General features: G+C 50.7%; 1 protein-coding gene across 3 annotated transcripts in view; it reads right to left on the bottom strand.

Moving 5' to 3' along the window:
• Nucleotides 1-12,103, bottom strand: part of SUFU (SUFU negative regulator of hedgehog signaling) — a 115,904-nt gene that overhangs the window by 14,888 nt on the left and 88,913 nt on the right. For 2 of the 3 annotated variants that reach the window (XM_047701804.1, XM_047701805.1), the window contains exons 9-10: nt 1,919-2,053; nt 173-311 (exon numbers count right to left, since the gene is read on the bottom strand). In XM_047701804.1, the coding sequence (XP_047557760.1) occupies nt 173-311; nt 1,919-2,053 (274 nt within the window). The remainder of the gene's footprint in view (nt 1-172; nt 312-1,918; nt 2,054-12,103) is intronic. The other variant, XR_007122629.1, reaches the window with a different exon arrangement.

Raw genomic sequence — 12,103 nt, 5'->3', positions numbered from 1 at the left:
AGTGCTCTTAGAGCCGATGGGACAGGCAGCAGCAGCCACACTCCACACGGCTTCCCACTACCAGCCCCTCTGGAAGGGAGCCACCGAGAGCTGCCAAGGGAGGAGAGGGAGGAGGCGGGTGTGGGAAGAGCCCACGGAAAGAAGGTAGGGAGAAGAAAATGAGCCTTCTCACTTGTAACCAGGGTCCATGGGCTGCGTAAGGGTGCTCCTCAGTGGCAAAGGCGCCTTCCACTCCCGTGGAAACGAATGTGATGGCCATGTCACCTGTGATACTTTTATATGTAAAGTGCCGTCCGTGCAGGAGCCTGCCCCTGGGGGTGGGAACACAGAGACTGTGAGCAGCAGGCCTGGCCAAGGGACAGGGTGCCTGGCAAATGCCCTCCTGCCTGCCCACCTGCCCACCAACAGGGGCCTGTAACCGGACATGCTCACTTCAGCACCTTCCCAGAGAAGCCTCTCCCGAGTTCGCTACTGCCCCTGCTCTGAAGCGCTCAAGGCCAGTAGAGACATCAGATCAGCATTCAGGGGGCCTGCGGGAGGAGTGGAGGACACCTATGTCCCGGTGAGGAAACTGAGGCCAGAGAGGGCAGTTAGCAATGGGCACAAGGTCATGCTCACAACTAAAAGTGGGGTCATGTCCCCTCTGTTTTGAGGGCAGCGGTGAAGTAGCATCTAAAATTCGCCAAGCCCCTGGGAGGATGGCATGGTGCCTTCCCAGCACAAGCCCTGTGTCCGCGCCAGTCTTCCACCTGCTCATGGGCTCTCTCACAAGGTCAAAATGGCTAGCCCTAAGGCCACAAGCCGACCTCAAGACAGACAAATAAATAATAATAAGAGCAGTAGCAGTAATAATAATAATAATAACAATAATAATAATAAATAGTAATAGTAATAGTAATAAAGGCTGACGCCAAATGGGGACACTCTGAGGAAGCCAAAAGAAGTGACTGTTAATCCCCAATCTGGAAATACACCTGGGGGAAGGGCAGGCAGGGACAACCAGTGAGGCAGAGATGCCAGTCAGCAAAGGAAGCCCAGCCTGCTCTTGGCTTTCCCAGGCTGCCTCAGATTAACCCTTCACCAGTCAAACGGTCCTGAGCTTGAGCCAGAAAGGGAGCTGGGGAGGAGATGGCTGGGGTCCTGGTGGGGGGGGGCCTTCCCTGCTTCCATTCATTCCGACCACTTGCTATCTTTGCCCTGTTGCCCAGGGTGGCTGGCCAGTGCTGGTTAGCATCCAAACTCCTTCCTCAGGCTCTGGGGACCATGGGGGGGGGGACCGAACCAGGGCAACCCCCTTCTTCCTTGTCGCCGTCATCTGAGTTTAGAGTTATTCTGGTCACCTCCCTGCTATAACAGTGAGGGTGGAAGCCCCAAGGGCTCTGCAAGAAGCCAGCGGAGCAGACTCGGCCCAGGGCAGTGTCCCCAAGCAGAGTGGGAATTCTGGCCACGGGGCTAGGATTCTGGCACTGCAGCCAGCAGCAGAAAGGACACAGCTGGGCTTCTCAGTCCCTCCAGGAGTCTGTTGTGCTGGCCATGGAGTTTGGAGAATGGAGTGTTTTGCACGGGAAAAGCAACGAGTGAAGAAAATAAGAGTCCAACCCACCAGAGCTGCTGCCCTGCCCCCCAGTGTGACCGACTCCAGGCTTGTGGGATGGCGGGGGGCATCCAAGTTTGTCCGGCGGCTGAACCCTCCTAAGGGAGCGGCACCGAGGTCACCTCTCTGGACACACGAGTGTTCTTCAGCCCAGTGGGGGCTATAGGCTGGCTCGAGTCCACAGGATCCCCCCACAGGCCCAAGACAGAACTGCTGGACAGGTTCTCCTCTGGGGGTGGGGGGCAGACTCCACCCAGGTGTGGGGGAGAAGGCAAGCAGAGGCCTTCGGCTCCCTGAGGACAAGCTGTGTGCCGTGGGGCTCACCTTAGGCAGAGGGGAATGAGAGCCCCTGACTCCTGGTTGAATTTCAGATGCACACTCTCAAGCTGTCGTGTGCGGATCAGCTCGTGGGGAACGATGGCCGTGGAGCTGTCACTTTCCAGGCTGTCTTTGCGGCTCCTGCAAGGCAAGCAGAGGAAGAGGTTCGGCACAAGGTCAATGCCATGGGGAGGAGCAAGATGGGAGTCTGTCAGGCTGAGCTCCTGAATAACAACAATGATGGTGATGGAGGACAGTGACAACAGCAGCCACCGTCTGCTGTGTGCTTGCCAAACGCCAGCTGCTGTGCAAAGCTCTTTTCATGGACCACTCCTCTCAACATCCCCATGAGGTGGGTACTACTGTTACATCCCTTTTATGGATAGGAATTGGGGATCAGAGAGGTTAAGTGACTTGTCCAGGTCACCCTGTAGGGAATACGGAGCTGGGATCTGGTTGCAGTTAGATCGGGTGCTAAAGCCTCATCTTTGGCCAACACACTACGTGAAAGCTTATGTCACAGTGGCTTGGTCTTCCCTACACAACAGCAGGAGCATCTTGGAGCCCTTCTTCCCCTGCCCAGGAGCCCTGGTTCCCAAGTTCCCCAAAGCTGGAGTGCTAGAGTAGCAGGAGGCGCAGCTCCAAGAGCTTCCTTCCAGCTGACCCTAAAAAGGCTGTGACTTTCCGCAGGTTCTGAGCAGGCACGATCCCACTGATGGCCAGGAGCTGCAGTGACATACACAGCCTCCATCTGACCAGGAAATGATATAATCCTCAGGGAGGGGGTGGAAACCAGACTCTCAGGAGTCAGACTAGTGGGCCCGGCTGGGCGGCAGAACCAGGCCACCATACTGCTGGGTTTTGAGGCCCCAGGAGCCATGTACCAGATTCCTCTCGACTATGGCCTTGGCCACAGTGTACTGTCACTGCTGCCTCATGCTCCCTCCTGTCCTGCTTCCCACCAAGAGCTCATCCCACAACTGGGCCACGGGGTCCCTTTGCAATCTAAGATAGGCTCTTTCAAATTCAGCTGCCCCCATTGACAGCCTCTCAAATCAGCCTCAGCCGGAAATAAGTGTTTACCCACTGATCCTATTCAAAAGGCCGGATCCTGGTTTGGGCTGTGAATCTCAGAACAATTCCCCAAATGTCCATCAAAATACTGGGCGAGAAGCTCTAGTTATTTATTATTCAAGGGGCAGGAGCCATCCAGGATGTCTAGGCCCACAGTCAGCCAGCCAATGAGGGGCAGGCCTAACCCCCTTACATGCTGGGGGGCTGAGCACTGGGACCTGTGGCCAAGGAGGCACCCCATCAGGCAGAGAACCTCCCTGGAGGGAAGGTGTGAGGTCAGCAGGCAAAAGGATGGCGGGTAGCATTGGACAGCCCAGGGCCCTGCCAAGGCAGTGGTTTATAAAAGCCCCCGAGCTAATGGGAACCATTCCCACAGCTGTGCGGATCTACCCCCAGATATAAAGGCTCTTTCACAAAGTAGTCTCTTCCTCTGGTTTGCCAAAGTGAATTCTGAAACTGCCCTCTGCCCTGGCTTCTCCTTTGACAAACCCTTTCACAAGACCTGCGAAGGAGACCAATGCTATGGTCCAGACGGTCATGGAAGTTCAAGACTGCAAGGAAACTCTGAGGTGGTTTAGTCTACTTCTTCCTTTTGCAAAAGAGAGACCGTAACGAGTCCAAGGCCACAGAGGCGGTTTGTGGCAGGCCAGCGTGGGAGCCCTGGGACCTCGGACTAGACCTCTTTTCCTCACACGCCGGCTGCTATGTCTCCCTTCTGAGGATGACAGCGCCCACCATCATTTCTCCATGGCGGCCCTCAGGGCCTAGGCAAGAGCAGAAGAGTTCTGAGTTCTGCTCTGCTCCAGAGCAAGGAGCCCACACACTCCCTGGCTGAGTCCTTACAGTGAGCAGCCCGCGCATGGTCTATGATCAATCCTTCTCTCACAGATGAGAAAATGGAGGCTCTGAGAGGTGAGGTGACAAGACTGAGCTCACAGTGAGTTTAAGGGGAAGAGCCAGGGTGTGATTCTCACAGTTGCCTCCCCATGCCATCTCCGACCACTGGCCCTGCACACAGACCTACCACCATGTGCCCGAAAGGGGCCGAAGCCTGGCTGCCGGGCGGGGCCTCGGAGCCTGTGGGGCCCATGGGAGGATCAGGATCGCTGCTTCTCTGGCACAAGCAAAAATGCTGATGAATAGCAACTGGGGTGGGGGCAGGGGGCTGGGAGAGAAGAATCAACAGCACACAGGGCTAGAGACATCTCACGCTGGAGGGAAAAATAAATTGTTGAAAGTCAGCTAAAGTCACCTTGGTAACTGCTACAACACACTCACCCAGAACGAGGACATCAAACCCAACTGCAAACAGCTTTAAAGAAATGGAAAAGAACTTAATCATCTGAAGAATTAATGTGACAAGTGCCCACATTTACACCTCCCACCAACCTTCAATCATTTGAAAACGTACTTTAATCTTTTAAGAGAAAAAAAAATTGCAAAATGCTAGATCTGCAATCCTGGAGCTTGGGTATTTCCGGCATGCTGCTTCAATGGAAACGCGGCCGTTCCACACACACACACACACACACACACACACACACGCAGGAGCCCAGCTTTCTGCTGATTTGTTTTTTCTGGACATCGATGCAGAAGCATGAATTATTTGTGTGGGCTGGGCGAGGTATTAAATCTGTAGCCGACACAGGTTTGCAATGTTTTGCATGGTTGTCAGCTTAATCTTAATCATAAAAAAATAAGTACTGTGCTCGCCAGCATGGCCTAATTTTTCAGTTGGGCTGTTTTCTCTCTGAGTTCCCAGTGGAGGAGAAGGCAGAGCTTCAGGGGGCTGGAAGGGAGAAGGGCTCCCAGGGAAGCACACCCTACACCCCCTGGGGACTGCTAGGGATATGGGCCCAGGGGAGGGAGGATGAGTCACCGCTCCAGGTGGCAGAATGGCTAACACATAGGTTCTGGGTTCGACTCTTCACAGGAGCTCAGGCAAATGACTTACCCACTCTCTAAGCGTCAATATCCTCTTGATGGGGATAGATAATAATACCCTTTCGTTATAAGGATTAAACAAGATGACCCACAGGAAGCATTTAACGGTGCCTGGGGATGTAGTAGGTGTTCAAAATACATCTGGAATGCATTAACAGGATGTTAGGTGACCGTCTCTAGAAATCTGTCTGCTCTTCCTACAAGAATGTTGATAGCTTAGGGGCGCCTTAGTGGGCTCAGTGGGTTAAAGCCTCTGCCTTCGGCTCAGGTCATGGTCCCAGGGTCCTGGGATCGAGCCCCGCATTGGGCTTTCTGCTCAGCAGGGAGCCTGCTTCCTCCTCTCTCTCTGCCTGCCTCTCTGCCTACTTGTGACCTCTGTCAAATAAATAAATAAAATAAAAGAATGCTGATAGCTTAATAGGGAATTATCTGCCTTTACCAACTGCCTCTGGCCAAGTCAGTCCCCACTTCTGAGCGAAGGTCTTTGCCCTGATCTTGGGAGACAGGACTTCTGAGATGGGGCTTGAAGGGCTCCTGACTCCCTGAACAGATCCTACAGGCCCTGGTGAACCACTGGGCCTCTGGGAAGGCACCACTACAGGCCAACAAAAACCCGTGAGGCTTTTGTTCTGCTGAGGGAGGTGCTGCAGGACCATCTTCCCTCTTCAGAGCACAATGGTCTTCCTGCAATTCTCATCTCCCGAACCTCAGGCTGCCCAGAAATGGTTTAATCCTTCCTCCCGTGACAGCCTTTCAAATCCCCGAGGCTGCTCTCACAGACCACCATCAGTTTCTCGTTTCCAGTATTTGTGGCCCCAAATTTCAACTATATTCTTGAGACACGGTTCTGAAATCTTCTAGCCATCCAAGTCACGTGCGCTTGCATTTACTCTAGCTCGTCAAAGCCAGAGTGTCATGTCCAGAAATCAATGTCGCGTGTGGAAATAAATCCAGCATGTGGTCTAACCAGTGCAGATCAAAGAGGGACTATGAGCTTTCTTATTTGGGAAACTTTATTTCTATTAAAACTGTCATCAAATTGTCTATTCTTTGAAACCCCATCATACTACCAGCTCTTACGGCACACCCTCTGCCAACCGCAGCTCCCTTAGGCTCTCTCCCGCGGCCTGCGCTTGGACCTCTTCTCCCCATCTTGTATGTACTGGGGATTAGCTGGTGCTAAGAGGCCAACTCTGCATTTTCTGGCTACTGTTTCAGGCGCTCCAGGTATTTCTGAAAACTGACTCCGGCATCCTTCATACTGGCGTTCCCCCTGACTTCATATCCCTGACAGAAGTGCTAAGCTCACCATCAATGTCCTCATCCCAGGCTCTGATTAAGCTGTGAACAGGGTAGGGCCAAGCAGACAGGCTGACAGACTGACATCATTGCCCTTTGGGTATGCTCATCCAACCAATTACAAATCAACCCAACCGGGCGCCTGGGTGGCTCAGTTGGTTGGGCGACTGCCTTCGGCTCGGGTCATGGTCCTGGAGTCCTGGGATCGAGTCCCACATCGGACTCCCTGCTTGGCAGGGAGTCTGCTTCTCCCTCTGATCCTCCCCCTTCTCATACTCTCTCTCTCAAATAAATAAATAAAATCTTAAAAAAAAAAAAATCAACCCAACCATCCCATCACCAAGCCCTTCGCCTTCCTGGATGCTCTGTGGACATTTCTCTGTCTTGCCAACAGTGATGTCAGAAGACATTCTGAAAATGTCTTGCTAAACCCTAAAGAAGGTCTATAGTACTTCCTTTGTCTACCACGTTGAAATAGGTAACTGTTTCTTCTTTGTTTTTTAAGGTAAATTTAAAAAAAAAGTTTTCATTTATTCATTTACATAACCTCTACACCCAACGTGGGACTCGAACTCACAGTCCGAGATTAAGAGTCCCATGCCCTTCCAACTAAGCCAGCGAGGTGACCTGGTAACTATTTCTAAAAATAGATGAGAATGGTCTGGCAGGTCTGACTCTTCATGAATCCACAGTGACTCTCAGGGCTCCCTGTTCCTCTTCAAAGAGCATTCACAGCCTGCCTATTGAATAGTCTAGTCCAGAATTTTCCCTGAGAGTGGACACTACGTGCACTAGTTTGGAGAGTGCGAGATGCTTTTTGCATTTTGAAACTTCGGAGTGCTTTCAGTCTGCCAACACCTCTCTCTTACTCCCTTGATTACTGACACCGGCTTCATAAATCTCATTTGCCAATTCGCCCAGTGTTCTGGGGCACAAGACATGTGGGCCAGGAAGCCTGAAATCATGGCTTCAGTCTTCTCATGGATGCCTAGGTGACTCTAACTACTCTGATAACCATTCTTTTTGAGATGGAAGCATAACAGAACTTGGGTAAATCTTGCTTTCTCTCTGCCAGATTAAAGTTACTCTGTCCAAACAACAGGGCCTACACTTTCTTCTTCTGGTTGTTTCAAACAGAAGTATAAAAAATAAAGTCCTTTTTGCTAGTCATAGCACTTTTTTGCAAAAGACTCAGTTCTTCTTGAGTTCAGCTTTTCTTGACGCTGTTCCTTAATAATCTATGCTGGTAATACATACTTCTCCTCCCATATTTTGTTAAAATTCTTCAAGAAATCTGAGTTATGTAAAGGATTCTCTACATACCTATCCTGGTCCCTGGAGGTATAACACATCGTTCTAGTTTCCAGGGGACTGGTCACAATATGTTGTTAAGAGGTGCCTTTTACTGAATGTAGACTCTGGGCCCAGCTTCTCGGCTAAACCCTTTCAGTACTTTGCTTCCTTTCTTTCATTTTTATGGCGACTCTATCAAGAGGTATTACTTTCCCCATTTTACAGATGAGGAAACTGAAACTCAGAGACTTAAATAACTAGCCCAAGGTTACACAGTGAACGAATAAAGGACTGAGACGAAATCCCCAGGTCTTCTTGAGGCCAACTAAAACAACCACAATGTTTCTCCTTAAGAACCTCCTAACCCTCTAAATGGGCTTTCCTTCTGGGGTTTCAAGGCCATGAAGACACACTGATTTTTTTTTTTCCCCTGAATTCTTAAAAACAAAGCAAAACAAAACAGCGGCTTCCTAGAAGTCAAGGCAGGACTTCCCAAAGGGTATTTGATGGAATTTTAATTTAAGGGAAGCTTCTAGAAAGGCAGATGGGGCAAGGGCTGGATGTAACACACTTGTGTCTCAGATGAAAGACTAAAATGTTGGCATTTTGAGGACTGAGGAGGACAGGAGAGGCCAAACTAGCCAGTTTCATTCTATGTAAGCCAGCATCTTCCAATCTTAGCCACAGAACCACCTTTTCCCTTAACACCCACCTTTTCCCTTAACACCCTTAAAGCCTGCGGGGACTCTCCATCTGGGGATGACAGGGCACAGGGTTTTCCTTCCTGATCTCACTCTGCCCAAGGTGCTTTCTTCCAGTGCCCTGCCACTTCCACTCCATGTCCAGTCTGCCTCCATGGCTGGATAAGTACCCCTTGTTGGCCCCTTTACGCCCAAAAAGCAGCTCTCAGGAGGCTGTCAGGTGGTTACAGCTGCTAATCCTCAGCTCCTCGCTCGGTGCCAGCGCAGGGGAAGCATCTCTGCACGACCCGGGTGGCCTCGGTGCTAATTCTGTGATTTCCAGTCGGAGCGGGTTATTCTCTCCCTTCACTGGGTGGGCCAAGCTGTAACCGCTCCTACGACATCCCTTCTTGGACTTTTATTTACAATTCTTTTTAAAGTTTAAAGAGTCACAGGGTCTTCTGACCCTGCTCTTCAGAGACAACCACTCTCATCTCTGTTAGTGGACTCTTTTGGTATTTTCTCCAGACCGACTGACGTCCTTCCTTCCTTCCTAAGATTTTATTTGTCAGAGAGTGAGTGAGCACAAGCAGGGGGAGTGGCAGGCAGAGGGAGAAGCAGGCTCCCCATTGAGCAGGGGGCCCAATGTGGGGCTCAATCCTGGGACCTTGAGATCATGACCTGAGCTGAAGGCAGACACTTAACCCACTGAGACACCCAGGCGCCCCTCCAGACTTCTAACATGCTTCACTTCGACTACCCTATTTCCCCCTCTCTGGCTTCACCTACTGACTTCCTACAAAGGAATATGAGGTCTTAACTCTCGTCCGTACCCCCCTCCCACCCTCCTCTTCCCAGGAGAACGGCATCCCCAGTTTGTCTGGATCAGCGTCAAGTGTCTACACTATTGTATGAAACCAGTGCTATCTACAACTGAGGCATGTACTATACTATCATGTATACTTTCAGAAAATTATACTTTACTTTTCTGGCGCAGTTTTCTATTTTCCTTGGATTTAATAACAGTCTTGGTTTTCTACATGTTTATCCCTAATTCAATCCTAAACTAACCTAAATCTGGTCTACAGATTTCCCGAAGACACTCAAATACATCAGGGATTTATCAATTTTATCTTTTTCCAAGCCCTCCCTTCAGAGACCCGTCTGAACTGGCTGCCTTCTGTTCTTGCTGCTTGCCATTACCTGGTGATTCCCCTGACCCCTTTCCCATGCTGGACCCCATTTCCTGTCCCCTGCATATCTTCCTCACTCATTCTGGTGGAGTATATCCTCCAACAGATTTTACCGTATTTGGGGACATGCTTTTCTTAGCCAAACAGTGCCCATGGACCTGACAGCCTCATGGGTTTCGAGGCAAACTGAAACACCAGCTCTCCTCTGTACAGTGGTGTGCAAACTTCCAGGGCCTACTTTCCAGTTATCTTTTCCTAGGGATTGGCACGAAGCCCCTCCACATGTATCCACTTTCATAGGCTGTCGCCAGTGGTGGAGAAGGCTGGATCAAACAGTCCAAGGTTCGAATCCTAACCCTGACACTTATTCCCAGCTTACTGACCCGAGGTAAGTCGTATCATCTGTCTAAGCCTCTGTGTTCTAATTTGTAAAATGGGGACAACAGCAGCTCACACCACAGGGCCCAGCATGTTGCAATCCTCAATAAAAACGGCCTGCTCAGCCGTGAGACCCTGTCTGGCCCAGGAGTCTTCCTGAAGTGGGAACAGTGAGGGGTAGATTATGGGATGGCTTAGATGCACACCTCGGTAATTCAGGAATCAATCTGAATCTTTCCCTTTATTTCTTCTTTACCACCTGTCTATGTAACACATTCTATATTTATACTTCCCACTGCATAAGGTGACTTTTTACATATCCTAAAACACTCTCTCCTTCCAGTGTCAAGATAGATTCCTGATTTCCTAGCACTGTATGGTTTACAGTATACAGCCCTGTCCGCTCTGCCCACATTTTACAGACTGACAGAACTGGGTGCGTGTTTCCTCACCGCCCGGGTCTCTTTAGGTTGAAAAGCCTTCATTTTTCCATCTTAGCCCAAGGGTATTTATTGGTCATGTTCTATCAATGGCAGCAGGCGTGGAAAGAAAAGGAGCTGGACCACCAAGACTCCTTTTAGCCACAGTCCCAGTCCTGTGACAGGGTGACTTCTGCACTGACCACACGACTTGGGGCCTCCTCCTTGGGGATGCCTGGGAGCAGGAACCAGGGCACCAGGGTTGGCAACCGCTCAACAGCGACCTGGGTTTGACCTGCTGAGCCAGCCCAACCTCTGGCTTCTGCCTCTTGGCTGGGAGATTATTCCTTTTGCTTTCAGATTGCTGACAAAAGCTCTGAATTTTGCAGAGAAAGAACCACTTGAAGGTCCCTCTTCGGGGCAGGCTTGGGATGGGGTAGAGGTGTGGGATGGGGGGTAAAGCCCCAGGTCCACAACTACTCCTAAACACAAGGTTGTTACCTGGTAAACACCCACAAGCGAAGAATAAATACGGTAATTTGTTGAAAGCGCCCAGAAGACGGGCTGTGAGGATGGACAGTGGGGCAGCACGTGGCCAAGGACAAGAGAAGGAGTGAAACTGGCGTGATGATGAGAGAGTGCCTTCGTCAACCAGAGGAGTTAACTAGGGGCACCAGGAACCTCCGGCCCCAGCCCAGCCCTCTGACTTGGGTGGGAGATGAGGAGGCCAGCTTTCCTGAGTGAGCCCACTCTCCCCAGAGCACTTGGCTTTCTGTTTTCTGAGACACTGAGTCATTTCCTCTCTCCAGCTCTCACCTTTGAGCCTTCCTTTTCCCTTCCCTGGAGAAGTGACTCACTGCTCAAGTGTTAGGTGACACTGAGGATCAAAGATGGGCAATAAAAACGCTTCTGACTGTGCGACTCTGAAGAAGGGGGCTGCCCTGTGGACTGAGGATTCAACACGCTGGCCATGAACTCCAAGGCTATGGTGTAAACAGTGGCCTCGGCTCCATCTCTCCAGGGAAGTGGAGCAGAGAAAGGAGTTCAAGCAGAAATGTACCTGTGCCCGGTTTGCTGTGGCACGCCTCATTCTGCCCCCTCCGTTGTGTTCTCTGTGAGAAAGGCACCCAAAGGCAGGTGCGCAGCGGGACACGTGTGAATCCTGGAGGCCTGGGCCCTTCCTCCTATTAGCCCTGCGGGACCAGGCTGGGGCCCTGAGAGCAGGACTGTCTCCTTCTGGATCTTCTTTTCATGAAAACAATGTACTTCCCCAGCGTGGGAGTGGTGAGGGAAGCTGGTGTGACAGATGCAGGCTCTGGGCTGGCCATGGCCCTGATACGCTAAAAACTTGGAGCAGGGTCACCCCTGACTGCCCTGTGTGCGAGCCGTGAGTGCCAGCGGCCCAGCTGTCTTCCCAGATGAAAACTCACCTCCTTTCACTCAGTTCACTGGGTGCAAACTAGATATTTTCTTCCTCTAATTAAGAAGGGCCTCATAGGGTGAGTGAAAGAAAACATAGGTTTCTCTAAAGGATGACTCCCTGGCCAGGTTATAAGCTATTCAAGATGGGAGCAGAGGCAGCAAAGTCACCCCATCCAAAAGGCAAACAGATGGGAGCAGAGACACTCCTAAAAGTGGAGAGAAATATATGTGCAAGCATGTGTGTGTGTTGGGGGGTTATGCAGTGGAGAAAGTCACAACCAGGGAATTCATACTACAAAGCCTTAATTCTTTAGGAAATTAAGGCAAAAAGGCAAAAAACAAAACAAAACAAACAAACAAACAAAAAAACACCTTAAAAGCTGTTGGCATGATTCCCATGAAGACTGAAAAACCTGGCTCAGAAATGATGGTTAGTTTGCTTTTTAAAGGTGCCTCAACTACAAAGCGCTTTTCTCACAGTCGGGGACC

This window comes from Lutra lutra, chromosome 14, assembly GCF_902655055.1.
Source record: "Lutra lutra chromosome 14, mLutLut1.2, whole genome shotgun sequence".
In the NCBI taxonomy this organism is placed as follows: Eukaryota; Metazoa; Chordata; class Mammalia; order Carnivora; family Mustelidae; genus Lutra; species Lutra lutra.
Note: the sequence above shows the minus strand (reverse complement) of the source record. Positions and strands in the feature narration are given on the sequence as shown.